This window comes from Rhincodon typus, chromosome 15 (genome assembly GCF_021869965.1).
Source record: "Rhincodon typus isolate 14 chromosome 15, sRhiTyp1.1, whole genome shotgun sequence".
Lineage (NCBI taxonomy): Eukaryota > Metazoa > Chordata > Chondrichthyes > Orectolobiformes > Rhincodontidae > Rhincodon > Rhincodon typus.
This window is the reverse complement of record NC_063346.1, coordinates 45,238,085-45,256,565: the sequence shown is the minus strand read 5'-3', so window position 1 is coordinate 45,256,565 and position 18,481 is coordinate 45,238,085. Positions and strand designations below refer to the sequence as shown.

General features: G+C 37.4%; 1 protein-coding gene across 3 annotated transcripts in view; it reads right to left on the bottom strand.

The window, feature by feature from the left end:
* Positions 1–345: 345 nt before the first annotated feature.
* LOC109919579 (VRK serine/threonine kinase 3) overlaps positions 346–18,481 on the bottom strand; it is a 49,844-nt gene continuing 31,708 nt past the window's right edge. For all 3 annotated transcript variants that reach the window (XM_020519629.2, XM_048605625.1, XM_020519620.2), the window contains exons 11-14: positions 17,195–17,315; positions 14,861–14,919; positions 8,545–8,687; positions 346–6,861 (exon numbers count right to left, since the gene is read on the bottom strand). In XM_020519629.2, the coding sequence (XP_020375218.1) occupies positions 6,856–6,861; positions 8,545–8,687; positions 14,861–14,919; positions 17,195–17,315 (329 nt within the window). In that variant the 3' untranslated portion in view covers positions 346–6,855. The remainder of the gene's footprint in view (positions 6,862–8,544; positions 8,688–14,860; positions 14,920–17,194; positions 17,316–18,481) is intronic.

Sequence of the window (18,481 nt, the reverse complement as noted above, 5' to 3'; positions counted from 1 at the left end):
CTTTCAAACTTTCAGGCATGAGCTTCTTATAGGAGTTGGACAATGTTATTCAGTGTTTCAGCATAAAGTTTTAGCTTCAGATTTATGGTTATGGCCTGATTTTTCACCTTCTTCCTGACCTGAATGGTTATGAGCATTTATTTTTTCTGTGAACTATCAGATCTAGATATTTATTTTAGATGCACAAATCCTATTTCTATGGTTTTCTCAAATTCACTGTCATTTTCCACGTGTTACGATCGGGTGAATATGGATAGCATGCTCCCCACTCCTTACTTGATTGCCCTATGTTTTTTAAAAAGGATATACACAATCAATGTAAAGACACAAACTAATAGGTTTTAATTTTTTTTAAAGATGAAAAGAGCATAGTTTTTATTGTGCTTAATCCAGTCAAAGCAAAAATTAATAAAAAGACAAATATTCACATGCACTCAAGTTCACACATAATAGTACATTGTAGAGTACAAGCACAAATTAAATGATTTTTTTTAAGGTTTTAAAGAATAAAATGCTATGGTTTTCCTAGGTTGATGACTTGGATCAAAGTAAATGGGGTGGCTCTATTGCTCACTGTCAAGATGGCTTAACAATGTAGAATAATGATTTATTGGCTCTTTTTGGAGATTGCAGGTGCTGATTTTAAACAATTACTGAAATTGCTGGAGAAACTTAAAAGGTCTCGCAATGTTTGCGGAGAGAAGGTAAAGTCAATGCTTTCATCCAGTGATCCTTCATCTCTCTACAAACGCTGAAGTCTTGTTGAATTTCTCCATCAATTTCTGTTTTTGTTTCAGAGTTCCAGCGTCTCCATTTCTTGGTTTTTTTAAATGCTGGGATGAATCCTTCAAAAGTATTTCTGCCCTTGTCACATACACAGTCAAAAACAGCAGACAGAGTTTGAACTTGTTTTAATAAGAAGGTGGGAACAGGGAGATTTACATTGTGGATCTTCTGTGCTGTTTGCTTCCAGACTGGTTTGTTCGTTCTGGTTCTTGGGAGTAGGCAAGCTTGGTTATCTGAAGTAAGTTTCAATCATGTGACCACCTGATTAATACTTCCATTATCCACATAAATGAATTGAAATTGGACGTCCTTACTAGACAATAGGGAATCAATAATGGCAATCCATACCTAGTTACTGTAAATTGATTTCCTTAAAGCTCTTATGTTTATGGATTGGAGACAGTGAGTCGATGAATTTTGAGTTTTGATAAGTCCATAAACAATAGATAGTATGTATTCCATAGATGGTTTTGTCTCAGCATGTCCCTTCACTTCATTATGGCTGGTGCTGTGCACTCATTGTTACAGTTATATGCTCATTGCCTTGGTGGTGGCCACTCAGCTTCACACTTTTTGGTCTTTCACAGGAACCAATATATAATGTTTGGGAATTACTCACAAACGTCTACTGCTATCCTATTGTCTTGTTGTACCCATAAGTTTGAAATAATCATCACAAATAGTGGAGCTTACATGGAATGTATTTCCAGTTCTCTCTCCATATTCTGTGGAAAGAACACACTGTTGCTTTGGCACAGTTGTGATCCATCCTGGATTCTGATGTACACATTCAGATAAAAATCTTATGTAAGAATTTTTAATACATTGTTAAACTCAACAAAGGCCGTTCTTTAGCTCTACAAATTGAGTTCTGCCTTCATTCATTTTCTGCAACAATAAGACTCCATCTAGCTGGTTAACAGCTGATAAAAGAGAAAAAAAATGCACTGTCCACAAATGGTGGCATTTTGAATTCTAAGGAGCCATCACTTCCAGAGGATCATGTGCTGGATGTCTTAAGAAAACAAAGGTGAATAAATCTCCAGGATCTGATTAAGTGTATTCCAGGACATCATGGAAAGTTAGGGAAGAAATTACAAGGCCCCTACTAGAAATATTTGTATGGTCTATAACCACAGGTGGGATGCTGGACAACTGGAGCATGACTAACGTTGTGCCTTTATTTAAGAAAGGCTGCAAGGAAAAACTTAGGAATTATAGACCTGTGAGCTGACATCGGTGGTGGGGAAATTATTGGAGGTAATTCTGAAAGATAGGATTTACGTGCATTTGGAGAGGAATGGACTGAATAGGGATAGGTGGCATGATTTTCTGAGGGAAATCATGTCTGGTACACTTGATTCAGTTTTTTGAGGCAGTAACAAAGAAAACTGTTGAGGACAGAGTGGTAAACGTTGTTTACATGGACATTAGAAAAGCCTTTGACAAAGTTATGCATGATCGACTAATTGGTAAAGCTAGATCACATGGAATTCAGGGTGAGCTTGCCAATTGGATAAAAAATTGGCTTGATGGCAGGAGACAGAGGGCGATGGTGGAGGATTATTTTTTGGGCAGGAGGCCAGTGACCATTGACATTCCACAGGAATCTGTGCTGGGTCCACTTTTGTTTGTCATTTTTGTAAACGGTTTAGTTGAGAATATAGGAGGCATGGTTAGTAAGTTTGTGGATGACACCAAAATTGGTGGCATAGTGGACAGTGAACAAGATTATCTAAGATTACAAAGAGATCTTGATCAATTAGGTCAATGGGCTGAGGAGTGGCAGATGGAGTTTAATTTGGATAAATGTGAAGTATTGCATTTTGTTAAAAACAATCAAGGGCACGACTTATACAAATGATGGTAGGGCCCTGGGTAGTGTTGTAGAACAAAGAGAGACATAGGGATTCAGGTACATAGATCTGTGAAAGTTACACCACAGGTATATAGGGTGGTTAAGGTGGCATTTATCACACTTGCCTTTGTTGCTCAGACCGTTGAGTACAGAAGTTTGGATGTCAAGTTGAGGCTGTACAGATGTTGGTGAGGCGTCTTCTGCAATAGTGCGCGCCCTGGTCACCCTGCTATAGAAAAGGATACTATTAAATTGGAGAGGATTCAGAAGAGATTTGCCAGGAATGGAGGTTTGAATTATAAAAATAGACTGGCACTTTTTTCACTGGAGCATGGGAGGTTGAGGGCTGACTTTATAGACATTTATAAAATCGTGAGGGGCATGACTAAGGTGAATAGCAAGGGTCTTTTCCAAAGGGTGGGTGAGTTCAAAATTAAGAGGCATATTTTTAAGGTGAGAGGAGAAAGTTTTTAAAAGAATACACGGTGCAACTTTTTAAAAAAAAATACAGAGTGCGATTCATGTGTGGAATGAACTGCCAGAGGAACTGGTGGACGCAAGTACAGTTACAACATTTAAAATACAATTGGATAAGTAAGTGAACAGGAAAGGCTTGGAGGGATATAGGCCAAATGCAGGCAAGTGGGACCAGATTAGTTTGGCAACATGGTCAGCATGGACTAGTTGGACCAAACGGTCTGTTTCCATGCTGTATGACTCTGACTCTACCATGAATTTATATTTGCTTTAAAACATTGAAACTCTAGCCCCTTATCATTTATTGATACCCAGAGAAGCCACTGTATTAGTTGCTTGCCTCATTGTGGAGCAATTAAATAACTATGTTCTTTCAGTGAATTGCTGATCTTGAGATTTGTAATGCAAGCTTTTCTCTGTAACAAGGTGAAAACATGCAGGTTGCAAATTTGTGGTTGCAATTTTCAGTTGTGATGTTTCTTTCAAGTGATGCTTATAGGATACTATCATGTGGTTTGGCTTGACTCCCATCTTTAACAGTAGTATGCAGGAGACAACATAGTCACTAGTGCCCCTGGTGTGTTAGCCTTTATGTGTCATCAGCATGGAGCTGTGTTTAGCGTTCTTGTGAAATCTGCATGGGTCTACCAAGTTTGGGTACAAATGTCAAATCAGATGCTTGAAATAAGACCAATTAGAAAAACTAAAAATATAATCAAAAAGAACACTTACAATTTCTCACAGGACTTGTCTCAAGTGCATTGCACAAGACAAATCCTACAATAAAATCTATTACTTGAGACTCATATCTTTTCATTTTTGTGTCCTTAACTGTACATTGCAAGGAAAAAGAACTGTTTATAAATAAGAAAAGTATACACCAATTTGGCTGCACAGTCACAGGGTCAGAGCAAAGCGGCAGGTGGACTGGGGCCCAGTGCGGTCAGCCTGTCGCAGATCTTGAGCCCAATAGTGTCGGGAAAGCGAGACCATGTGTAGACAGCTCACAACATGGAGAGTCTACAGGCTATAGAAGGACTTAACATTTATCTTCTAACTTTATTTCTTTATCTTCCTAATTTATACTATGAAGAACTGTAATGTAGAACTTTTAGCTTTTCTCCATTTCTCTATTTTTGTACCTAATCTATTTTAGTACCTAAGATTTGTACCCAGGTTCTTTGTACTTAAGATGGCACCTTGTGTGGCAACACTGTACACATTTCACCATACTCCTGTACTTTATACTTGAGTACATGTCACAATTAACCTAATTCTAATGTCACAACATGGAACTCAATAACTATTGTCAACTACAATTAAAGCTAATTGGTTCTCAGCTAATTCAGCAGGTTGGAACTAAATACAAGTTAGAGAGAGAGATATAGAGAAGGATGCGCTGGTGTTCTCCCCAGCAGAAGTTGCCTGTTCTCTGCAGTAAAACCTCAGGTTAAACTTGAAGAAAACCAATTATCAAGAGCTGAGACGTTTCAATTGATAAATCAGAGACACTTTCCAAGTAAATCAGTTGTCTATACTTCTCGTAAACCAGTGGAAGCTTTGGGAGAAAGACAACTGAACACCAGAGGCCTAGCGAGTAGAAGGAGGACCATTTGAAATTTGGAATCAGGAAGCGATGATGACCAAAAATGACATTCCAGATTTTTTTTTAAATCTCTGCCTATAATCTATTTTCCCCATGTGTCTGTGCCCTTTAAGGAAGATTTTATAAAGGAATTAGAGATTTAGCTAATGTTTTATGCCAATGATTTCTATCTACTTATTCGTAGCTATAGTCCAATTACTTACAACGAAAATTCTTGTTTACTGCAGAAATCTGGTCTGTGCTTTCTTCCAATCTTGGTCTGAAAGTCAGGTAAATATGCTTACCTTAAAAAAGTTAATATTTGGTAAGACCTGGGGAGTAGCAGGGCTTGATTTATAGTGCAATATCCTGTGGAAAATTCCGTACTGTTAGCATATTTCTGCATTGCCAAACAGCTGTTCAGTCAATTGGCTGAGGTTAACTTGAAGGTCTCCCCTTCTCAATCCCTCCTTCGTTAGAAGTGTGGCGACTCCAGGTTAAACTACCACCAGTTGTCTATCGCTGATTAGAGAGGTGCCCTATGTTCCTCTGGGACAATGTTACTTTTACCTAAATGGTAATAGATAACGAGAAGACTGCATTCCAGCAATCTAAGTTGGAATAACACTTGGATCCTGCAGAGCTGAAAAGCCAGTAATGCTGAAGTCATTAATAAATTCACAAAATCTGCTATAACCCCAAGTTACAGTCAACATAATATTGAGAAGGAGTCTAGAAATTTACTTAATGTGAATTATCACATAGCATAATCACTGAGCTAGCAAAAAACTGGTTTTACTTAGAAAGAAAAGAGTATAATATCTCACCAAATAAAGGACCAGCCTTTATAACAAATCACAGATATGGTGCAACAAGAGCATGTTTTAAATGCCAAACCAGCAATGCCATAATGCCAGCAATCATAAACCTCCTGACATCAATGGGTGGTCCTCATTAAAAATGTGTTTTGTATGCATTAGAAGGTCTGTTAACCTTATATTTACAATCCTCTCTGTCATCTGCTCTAACTTAATTTAGATTTTTTTAGGCTGAACTATTTTATCTCGGAGATGTTGACTTCAGGTGCCCTTGGATAGAAGTACTGAAAATATACACGAGCTCTCCCAAATTCCAGAAGACTTGATCAGAGCTGTTGGATCCCTAACAGAACTCATAAGGGTAGTAACTGTTCTAGGGGATTTGAGCTGTCATCCTTTCACATTCAAGTTATCATTCTCTTTCGTCAAACACATGCCAACAAGTTACAACTTTACAGTTATCTAATTATTAATGGCAAATAACCCCAACCAAAACCAAATGGATTAAATTTGAAACTGTTTGGAAGCCAGCAATTAGACAAACTTCACAGCACAAGCAATTTGTCACATTAAAACAGTCTTCACAAAGTATTAAAAAACTCAGAAATTTCTGGAAAAACACAGCAGGTCTGACCGAGTTAACAACACCGTTCTTCAGAATTGGAGTTCTGAAGAAAGGTCACTGGACCTGAAATGTTAACTCTGTTTTCTCTCCACAGATGCTGCTAGACCTGTGTTTTTCCATCAAGTACATTCAGATAAACTCGATTCAACTTAAATAGATTATATTCAATGAGACATTTTGATCTCATGTTGTTAGTTAACAGCCAAAGAGTTATCACAGCCAATTTTAATAAAGACATAAACTGTCAAAATTCTTTGATTACTGCAACAGTTTTCTGTTTGCAGAAAGAAATCTAGCTCATGTAAGAGCTTGCTGACAATTTAAATAGTTTACCTATAGATAAACGTCTTACAAGTTTATTGGGGAGAGTGGGGAAAAATAGAGATGATCAGTTGCCTCAATGGGGTCACACAATTAGAACAATGGTTAAAATAGAGTAAAATACCATGGGTAAGAAACAGCATAAAAATTCCAGTTTAAAATCACCTCTAAATTATCATTCAATTTTATTTAAAACACCAAATATAAACCTGGAAATTTGAAATACACACAAGCACACATTTTTCTTCAAAACAACGTGTAACTGTGGAACTATTGCTAAAGAGCATTGAAAAACATGATTGTAAAAAAGTGCATCTTTAAAGGCATACATTTTCAAATCGACCTCAATATGATAACACTGATCTCACAGTTGGTTACCAATAGTTCAGATCTGTGGAGAAAAAAAATTCAAAATGTTAGCTTGAGTGCATAACACAATAGACTGCCACTCTAAGAACACCACTAATGTCATTAAAGCTTTGCACATGGCAGAGTCAATGGTGTTATTGCGACATGGGAGAAAGTAAGCTTGTATTCCTGCTTCAGTTATTTATTTAGGACAGGGCTAGTTTTCTGTAAAGAAGCTAGATTCACTGATAACTCAAACACATTGATCAGTTACTGGCATCATTTTAACATCAAAATATATATTTTTAAATTACCAAACAACAGACTCTTTCTGATAATAGCTCAGCCAAGACCAAATAGATTGAAGAGTCATATTACTTACATTTGGATATTCTGCCTGCTTCCAGCAGTTACCAGTGTAGGCACAGAACTACCCTGCAGTGCAGCACTCAAAGCCATTGACAGAAATAAATTGTAGAATAGAAACAGATCATTTAGATTTGACATCAATTGTGGTCCTAATTCTGTTGGCCTGCTCTGTTCTTACGTTCTTTTAACAAGCTTTCCACTGCTTTCAAACACTTACCTAAACCTATTCTTAAATGTTGACATAGTCTCTATTTAATCACCAATTCTGGTAGTGTTTTTCCCAACAGGCTTTCCCAACACAATATCCTAATCTGCTGCATTTAATCTTGTATCGAGCTCTGGGCCTCTCAAATCACTGGGAATGCTTTAATTCTACCAATTCATGATCACTCCTTCATATTTTAATACCTCTAATCATCTGTCAATCTCCACAATTCTAACTAAAACAGAACCAATTTTCCCCCAGTGCTTTAAAATCCATATTTCTTCATAGTAAGCATTATCCTGAACAATTGCCATAATATTCTGACAATAGCTTGGAACTCAAACTGTATACAAAGTTCAAAGCACTGTATGCAAAACCTTGGCAAGTCCATGTAAAAGCTGATATCATGTAAAAGTCTACCCTAAGATTTCTGGCCTAAAAAAAACTTTTGCTTTTGTACAAACTTCAAGTAAAATTGACTACTTTTTCAGAGACCGAAGCCAAAAATTTCAGAACCAAAGTATAATCTCTACAATTGCACCAAAAACCTCAGTTAATCTTTAATTCGACAGGTATCACTTACCATACAACCAGCTATACCTACTTGTCAGTTAACATAGGAAGCATGAATATCAGCTTTGAATTTTGGGGGCAAGAAATTGATAGTGAAAAATAAAATGGGATACAAGGACCAACTTCCAGAGCAAACATTAAAATAAATGTAAGCTAGGCTCTTCCATCCTGAAGCATCGCCCTCAGCCTTCTTAGGGAGGGGAGGCTCAGATCTTGCTAATCAGACCCTTGCAAGTACTGACTTGGTGCAAACATCCTGCAAAGGTTAGGTCAAGGACTGAGAACTATCAGTGGGACATCTAACAGCGCAGCCCTTCCTCGTCTTTCCCTAGCCCTCAAGTAGCATTGAAATAGCAGGTACAGCTGCTACTACCCCTACACCTCAGAAGAGGAGAAGCAGGATCTTTAATAAAACAGAGAAAGAGAAAATAAACTGCTATTAGTTTGAGCAGAGATTCAAACAGGAGTACAGTGCTAGAAGTGTTAGCAACTCTCTAGATATCTAGAATCAACTTTGAGCAGTCCTGGTTCAACTGGAAACTGACATTACGCAGTCATCTGCCCATAAAATTTACTTACGGTGGTGATAAGATCCAGTGGGTCATAAGGGGATGTGCCTAGCCTTTCAAGACCATCTTTTAGATGATTTCTTAGTTCTTCATAATTAGGCTCCTCATCATATTGTAGGGACACGACATGTTGAAAATATTTCTTCAGTTCTTCTGTAAATTAATACAATTAACTTAAAAATGAGGATAAGGGAACATAACATTACACACAAATATCTAATTATTTCAGAAACACAACTTTTACGTTTAAATAAATGTCTTTCAAGTTTGGGAAAAAAGCTTAGCCAACTTAAATAGCACATTTAACAGAATAAAACATCTCAAGGCAGAAAATAAATTAGGGGTCAGAATACCAAAAGCTTAAAGTGGTAAGTTTTGGTCAATGTTTTAAATGAAGCAGAGACATAGTTTAGTGGGAATTTAATGGGAACAGCAGGTAGGTTTCATGAATAAGATGAGCAAAGAGAGGGCATGAGGGGAAACAGAAAAATGAGAATTCAAACCAAGTCTAGGGCTAGGGGTAGCTACAGTGGTGGTTTGGGACTGAGGCACAGGGCAAAAGCAGCTCACACTTATTCCACACAATGTCAAAAAAGCTAAAACATTTATGCGCCAATCTACACTGAACTAGGTTTGACATGACTACACATCGATGAGTGGATATTGTTTTAAGAGGAGAGCTTGGTACTTCAGTTTTAATTGACGCAAAGTACTCAAATATTATGAAATGCAAAAATACATTATGAACAAAAAGGTGCAATTTTGGGGAGGACAAACTTTGAAGGAATCAAAGTACGGAGTTAAACATAAAACAATACAAAGAAATGGATTAAAGGCAAAACCAGAGCAAAACTATAAACAAAACACAAACGGAAGAGCTCTGATGAATTGAAGAAACTTAATCAGTGATTAACAAATGGATGAATTCTTGCTTTGAGATAGATAAAACCTACAATTGGCAGAATATTGCAGATTAAAGAAAGTAGGTGATTGACTGCACATTGAAGGAAAACTAAACAGTTATGCCATAAATGTTTTGAAATTGAAGAAGTTGAAAGGAGATCCAAGTGTCTCTGTAGGCTTGATGCTCAACATTCAAACCAACACTGAACAGTAACTGATAAAGCTAATACAATGGTGAACTTCACAAACAAACCAGTAGATCGAGAGGCAAGAAACATTAAACATACTGCATCTAGATCGAATCAGACCATACTTTGGAAACAGAATCCAATTCTTTTCACCATGACCCGAGAGTAACATTTGAAGACATGAGGACTCCATGAGGTAGGCAGGACAGTTAATGGACAATTACTCAAATTATGCTTGCTGTTTGAATCTACGACAATTGTTTTCAGAGGGCAGGAAGTATTGGAGGTACTTCTGATACAATCTTAAATCTGCATTTAAATAAAGTGCATGGGTTGAGAGTTTCACTGGCAAAGCCAACATTTACCGCCCATCCCTAATTGCCCTTCTACCTTTTTGAACCGCAACAGTTGCTGGTTAGGAAGAGGTTTCCAGGAATTTTACCCCATAACAGTGAAGAAAACATGATATATGTCCAAGTCAGGATGGTTTGTGGCTTGAAAGGGAATGTGCCGATGTGGTTCTTCCAAGCATCAGCCGCCCTAGGTGGCAGAGGTTGTGAGTTTGGAAGGGGCTATCTAAGGAGTTATGATGAATTGCTGCAGCACACCTTGTACCTGGCGCATTGGCTGCAGCCAATGTGATGAAGAAGGTGAAGAAACTGAATCTGGAAAGTAATGGATAGGGTGCCGTCCAAGCAGATTGTTTTTGTTGAAACTGCATTCATTAAAGCAATTGGAGAGTATTCTATGACACAACAGACTTGGTGTCTTGTAGGTGGTAGTCAAGTATTAGAGAGCCAAGAGGGGAGTTATTTGCCAAAGAATTCATAGCCTCTGACCTGCTGCTGTAGCCACAGCATTTAATTTGCTATCCTGATTCAGTTTGAGGTCAATGCCAAATCTAAGGTGATGAGTGTGGAAGATTCAGCAATGGTAATATGCCAGTTAACATCACAGGGAGATGGTTAGATTCTGTATGTTGGAGATGGTCATTGCCTGGCACTCATGTGGTGTGACTTATTAGCCCACACCTGGATATTGTCCAGGTGCTGATACATATGGATACAGGCTGCTTCAACATCCAAGTTGAAAATGGGGCTAAACACTGTCCAGTCAAACATCCCCACTTCTGACCTTATGGAGGGAAGATACTGATGAAGCAGCTGAAGGCAGTATTGTCTTACTTTGCATTGGGCATGACTCCAACCAGTGCAGGTATTTCCCAAATTCCCAGATTCCAGTGTTCCTAGAGCTCGTCAAGAGCAATCTTTTTCACCTCATCTTTGGGCTTCAGCTCTTTTGTCTGTGATTCGACAAAGACTGTAAAGAGGTCAGGTGCTGAGTGACTCTAGCAGAAACCAAACCAAGTGTCAGTAAGCAGGTTATTACCATGCCTCTTGATAGTATGGACAGTGACCCTTACGTCACTTTCTTGATAAGAGTAGACTGACTGGGTAGTAACTGGCTAGCTTGGACTTGTCCTATTTTTGTGGACAGGATATACCAAGGCAATTTTCCACTTTGCCAGCTAGATCAGTGTTGTAGCTGCTCTGGGAACACCTGGTCAAGGGGTATGGCTAGGTCTTGAGCACAAGCCTTCAGTACTATTGCTGGAATGTTGTCAGGATTTAAAGTTTTTGCAGTATCCAATGCCTTTACCTGTTTCTTGATACCAAGTAGAGTGAATCAAATTGAGTACAGACATCTATGATGAAAGGGACCCTCAGCAAGAAGCAAGATGAATCATCAACTCAACATTCCACCTGAAAATGGATGTGAATAATTCAGCCTCATGTTTCACACTTAAGTGCTAGGCTCTCCCATTGTTGAAGATGGGGACATTTGTGCAGCCTCCTACCCCTGTTAGTAATTTAATTGTCTACCACCATTCGTGACTGGATATAGCAGCACGGCAGAGTTCTGCAGCCCTGCCATCATTATTCTAAATGGAAAGATAATGTTGCAGCATCTGTACAACCAGTGCCGAAATTGGTTTAAAAATGGAGTGAGATGCAATCCACACAAAGGATTAGTAGTTATTAGTCAATTTAAGAACTATTCTAGTGTAAAGTAGCACTGACTAAGGGTGTATTTGGTAGCTTAAAAGAAAAAGAAACAAATGGAACAATTCTTTCTACACCCAGAATTCAAGCTTGTTTCCCTTGAAATAGAGAATAAAATACCAAAGGGGCATATAGATTTGGCTTTTCCAGTTTATTGCAATACAGATTGCAGTTATGCTGAGGGTGGGGTTAACAAAGCAACCAACCAAGAGCCACGAACATAGTGCTTTGCCAAGGTTAGATAAATCTGTGTAAATTAATAGCACACTGGAGATAAAGCGCTCAAGTATTCACAATAAAGACTCTTTCCACTTCTAATGAAATTTCATTTGAGTACCAATAAATTCAAGGAATGCCTATTAGTAAGGTCAACTTTTGATCCAACCTCCACCAAATTATAACATAGGAATATAGCAGGAATAGGCCATTCAGTTCTTTAAATTTGCTTGGTCACTCATGTAGGATCTGGTTGTGCTCTCAACTCCATTTTTCTGTATGCCTCCATTCACCTTGAATTTTGATACGCAAAGAGTCAATGTAACTCAGTCTTCAATAAATTCAATGTTCCAGCCCCACTGTATTCTGGGGAAGTGCATCTGCTTACTAACAAGCCTCAGGGAAATTAAAACATCTTCAGATCAATCTTAGAAGTCAGACCTCTCCTGCTTTATTTGTGGCCCCTAGTTCTTGTCTCCCCCACAAGAGGGAGCATTTCCAGGGATCCACCCTTTGAAGCCCCAGCAATAAAGATCACCTCTTAATTTTTCTAAACTCTAATGAATACGGGCTGTACTTCTTCAACCTTTATTCAACAGGTAAATCCCTCAATCCAGCAATGAATTCAGTGAACATTCTCTGAACTGCTTCCAATGCACATATTCTTTTTCAAACAAGGAGACCAAAAGTGTACACCATACTCTAGATGTGATCCCACCCATTACAGCTGCTAAAAAAACCTGCCTATTTTTATATTCCATTCCCCTTACTATAAGAGGCACATGTTCCATTTGCTTTCCTAATCATTTGTATCCACGTATTAATTTTCTGCGATTTCTGTATCAGGATACCCAGATCCAAGGAACCACAGAGCTCTGTAATCTCTTCATTTAAATAGTAAACTTATTTTCTGTGATGTCTGCCAAAGCGGACAAGTTCACATTTTCTCACTTTACATCAGCCAAACTTTCACCCCTTTCCTTGACTAATCTAAATCCTTTTGCAAATTTGCCAGTTGTCCTCCATAGCTTAATTTCCTACCTATCTTGGTGTCATCAAGTTCAGCATCCATACGTTAGGTCCATTCATCCTAGGCATTGATAAAGCTATAAGTAGGCAAGGTTCCAGCTCTGATCCCCAACATGCTCCTTTAGTTCTAGTTTACCAACCACAAGACTCATTTATCTCTACTCTCTGGTTTCAGCTAGTGGACTGACCCTTTATTGCTAATACGTAATCCCTAAACCATGTGCTATTGTGTAGTAATCTTTGATGCAGCATTTTATTAAATTTCTTTAAGAAATACAAGTACACCACTTCTCCAGGATCCCCTTTATCCACTTTGTGTTGTTCTCTCAAGGAGCCCTAAATAGAGTCAGAGTCATAACAAGTTTTCCTTTTATCAAGCCATGTTGACTCAGAAAATCAATTATGATCAGGCAAAGTACACTTTTAATGATGAACCCTAATAATTTCCTTATGATAGATATTAGGTTGGTGTTGTTACTGCAAATATTGTACTACAAAACTTGTGAAATAATTTGGGATCTTTTGCTTATGGTAACCAGGCACTATATAAAAACAGGCATTCTTTATACCATGAAGAAAAGTACATTCAGTTTTAAGTTATTTAGGGAAAGAAATATTAGAGTTTCTGTTGTGTGAAGTGTGATCTAATCAAATGGATAAAAGGCTTAGCTTGTGCTGAGTTAGCATTCAGCAGGACAATAGAATTAACCTTGGTATTCCTCGTAGTACCTGCATGGCGAAAGCGGTTGGAAGCCAATCTAGCTTTTGTCTGTCAGAAGTCAGTAAGGTTCAAGCAGAACATAAACACTTAGCCATGGGCAGTCAGATTATAACCCCTGAAAGGGTAAACAACTTCAAGAAAGTTGGGAGAAAACCCAACATAAGCACACAGCTTAAATTCAGACTGTACCACAACATTAACATAAATACTAAAGTAAATGGAAATTTTAAATGGGCAGATAGAAGGTTTTAATTTAAGTGAGATTCTACAAATTTCAAGTCCTGAACCAGGCAAGTAGATCCAAGAGGAGGGTATTGTGCAAAGTGCAACAGAAGATCAAAGAATGACAGAAGACTTTTCAGAGACTTCTACCCTGTTGAAATTGATTCAATCACAAGATGGAAAAGAGTAGTTCACATAGATTTGCTCTCCATGTGCTTCTTAATTAAAATATTCATTGCAAATTCCTCAGCAATATGGTAAAGACTGGGAGAATTCCATCTGCAAGCTTGTGGATACAAACAGTCACTGTTGGTAAGTCACATTTACCAAGATCATCTGGAAATGTACACTGAGACACTTAAAGCATGCATTATTGGTTCCTTGGTCTGCAATGGATTCTGACAACAAATATGTAATATGCAAACTGTCCAAATAACTGAAAATTAGATATAAAATCTAGGTTCAAAATTTGACAGGCTTTGCAGCATTTTACTTGAACATTACTGAATAATAAATCATTAGTTTACATACTTCCATTTTTATTTAGTTTTAATAATCATAATTAGAACTTTGTAAAAACCGAACGAACCGCAGAACTGCTGTAAATCAGAAATGAAAACAGAAGTTGCTGGAAAAGCTCAGCAGGTCTGGCAGCATCTATGAAGAGAAATCAGAGTTAACGTTTCAGGGTCCAGTGACCCTTCCTCAGAACAGTATTAGAACTAGAACTCTGGTTTAGCCACAATATTCTTTCCTCCACTCCACCACCACCCTTCCCCAAAAACATTAATAATTGGAAGAAAGGGGTCCAGTTAGCCAAAAGTCAATTATGCACACCAAAAACTTAATTTGGAAATCTGTTTTTACGTTAAAATATTCCCATTACATGAAAGCAAAGGCATGAATTCATGAGGATTTAATTTGCTTGGATTGGATAAAATATATTAAGCAACATATGGGCCTTAAACTCTAAATTGATCTTACCTGGAAACTTCCTTTTCCCAAAACAGTATTTGAAAAGACTTGGTAGGTCAGCTTTGTACCTAATAAAGAAACCCTAAAAACTAGTAAATCAGTTTTAAAATTTAGTCCATATTATAAATATTAATGTCTGCAAAAGAATCTTGTTTGGCACATCAAACACGACACATACATTGGTCTCAAGTGTGGAGAAGCAAAAGTAATTTCTGCAGCAAAAAACTATTCAAGAACATATAATACCAGAGAGACAGTTTTTGCAGATTTTCATGTAACCTCTCTCAATATTGGGGTTCTGATCTCCAGTCTGAAATACAATTAATCTTTGAACTCACATTGAAACACAAAGTTTGTGTCGTATTTTGTAGCCCCACATAGGGATCCTTCACTTAAGCAAAATAACAGAATATTGCTGAATAAAGTCATTTTGTCAAAGCTTTTCACCTTGCACTCATCAAAACAATTTGCAAGAATTCCTTTAAGAGTGCAAGACAAAAGACTTGAACAAAACACACTGCTTTTCAGCAATACTCAAGTTCTGCACTGCCAAATGACGATATAAATTGTTCTGTGTCTCGTTAATTAACACATTCTCTGATTTATTGTGAAGACCATAGAAAATTTCCAGGCTTAGACAAAATAAGGTCACATTAAAATATAGCCCACAACCAGAAAAATGTTTAAAAGTACAATCTACAAGTCTTCGGTCTACTCTAATGCAGTGCTGCGCTGATGGATTACCTTTAATAAAAAGATAGTGTGGGGGAGGTCTCTCTATCTTTATGCCAAGAAAAATTCCTGTTAATTTTTTAACAGTCCAAAGGCAGACAATATGGCAAACCGGAGATTGCCTTGCCAGTTCTCTCTCTTGTAGATCCTCCATTTATCAGCTGAATTTCTTTAAGCATTCTTGTCTGTTGTCATTTCTATAAAGTATTGCCAATGCATTGAAAATATTTTCTAACAGAAGTCTGTGCGTAAAGTGCTTGAGGTTCAATTGGAGGATTTACCTCGAGATTCAATTAACGCATTTAACTTCATTGATGATTGATGTCTTAACTCCTCCAGATTGCTGAAATTCTAAATCAACTGCAAAGTAACATTAAGGCTGCCTCCCATTAGGGCTAATGCATAATTCAGGAGTGGATGTGCACAACACAGCAGGTTTTTGTTAAATTAAAATGACTGATAGCAAGACAGACCAGAAATTAAGAGTTAGTCATTCATGGCAAAAGACGACCATTTGGCCCATCAAATCTGTGCCAGCTCTCCATGGAGAAATCAAAACTGTCACACCTGTCTATATGTGGCACTCCCCTGGCCCTGACTTGGTTATTCTGGTCACCATCCTCCTCCCTAATTAGTAGAACAATACTACAAGTTAAAAAGAAACAAATTTGGAGAGAGTAGCTGAACATTTTAAACATGAACTTCATCAGAACCAAAGCCTATAACACCATATTGAAATATTTGTCACCTTCAGCAACTGCATAATTTTCAAGCACTATAAGCAATGACAGTATATTTTTATTTCAGTTTAAAATTATTTTACTCCTGCTTTTCAGTTTCTCACAAACTCCAAGTCAGATGATTTCCTACTTTAGCCTGAGCAATACTTGGCCCATGAAACTAAATTGCAGAACAACAAGCAGAAACATTTCTTGCATTCATCTGAAATTCCTCCTTTGCTATTTGAGTAGACAATTCAACCATTTTGTCAAAAAAAGCAATTCACACTCCTGCTAAAATAGCAGAGGTATTTCAGGTGAACACGTTAAACATTTATAATTGTTCCATTGCGACTTTCGAAGCCTCTAAACAAAATGCTGAGAAGAGGAGGAAGAATGGGATGGGTGGATTGGGGTAGGCGCACAATGCACTGACATCAGCCAAAGTAACTATTCCAATCCCTTAAACGTCAATGTTTTGGATGTTAACTGTCAAATTCTAATTTTGCACCAAGTTTCACATTCGAAGAAACATTTGATTTACCAGGATCCTTTTTAGGAACAACTTAAAGACGTTAACTTTATAAATAAATAAAAAAATTGTATCTTCCTCCTGCACAAGACTCACCACATTATCACTTAGGGTGACAACATTGCTTTAAAATGTTTCAGGTTCCTGAATATACTGGCTTTTGAAACCTTTATCTAACCACTTTGATATTTCACCATGCCATGCTAATTTGTAAGCCACTGTGGTTTCTTCGTCAAATACTGCAATCTTAAATTTATCTGTTATTTTCCACACTCAAGTACAACTGAAGACAACTTCAAATTGCATATATGCAACATTTAGGTTGTGTGCATTATTACGTAAAGAAATATACTCACTTACTTCTGTTTTGCTTCCATGACAGAATTGGGGTAATCAATATTACCAGACCATGGCAGGGAACCACACAATGCCTTCAACATACAGTAGCCCAGAATTTCAAGATCACTACGCCTGGAAGGTCCTATAATATATACATGAATTTGTTTGCTTTCTTTGTTACTCCACAAACGATGATTAAAGAAAATACATAGGATAACAGAACTTGTAGTATTTTAGGAGGTTAACAAAGAAAAATTCAACTAAGTAATAACCTCCAAAGACGTAAGACACATCATGCGTTTAGCCTACAAACTGTAGCAAACTAAATTTCAATGAACGGACTCTATAAATATTCCTGTAGAGGAATTAACACCGCCGAACAGAGGTTCAGAAATAATCAGTTAAATACATAAGCCAAGTGCATTATGCAGGAATACCTTCCCTCGAACTATTTCGCATTGCCACAGTCTCACTGCTTATATTATTTTTTTTCTGTTATGAAAAATTATACAACAAATTACTGAAACGAAAACTAAGATTTAGCTTTCAAAGGTAGAAATCTAAAATTAAGCAAAAGCATGCTTAAATTCTGACTTTTGCTTTCAGAGTTTTCTCACGCCAGTACTTCTTTATACTCCTTATAAGGACAACTCAGGCTATTGTATAATTTCATGTGCCACATAACTACGGCAACTTGTTCAATTGACTGTAGTGTTGAATCACAGAGTAGGCAACATTATCTGAAAACCCACACACTCATTTTCCCACAAGTGTACCTGACACAGTGATTAAGTACAATCAGTTATTCGTTTTAATATTGAACCTTAACATAATAAAAAAAATTTCAAGACACATTACAGGAAAATAATCCGCTACCCAGTCATGTATGATGTTATTAGGATATAAAATCAAAAAGTTGGTCAAAGAGGTCGGATTTAAGGAACTTCTTATATGAAAGATAGAGTAGTAGAGAGATGGAGAGGTCAGATAGAATTTCAGAACGTAGGACCTTGACCTCCAAAGGTAAATGAAGTAATCCCAAATGCTCAAGGGACAAGATTTGGAGGTAGTGCAGGGATGGAGGAAATTAGAGATGGAAAGGACAAGGCCATGAAAAGATTCAAAAACAAAGATGATTGATTTTCAAAATCAATCTTTTGTTTAAATCAGAACTTGATATAGCTCAACAAGCACATGGATAATAGATAAATAGGACTTGGTTTGAGTTGAACATGGGCAGTTGGGTTTTTGATTACTTCAGGGTAAAAAAGGCCAAATATGCACCGAAATTGTTAAGCCTAGAGTCAA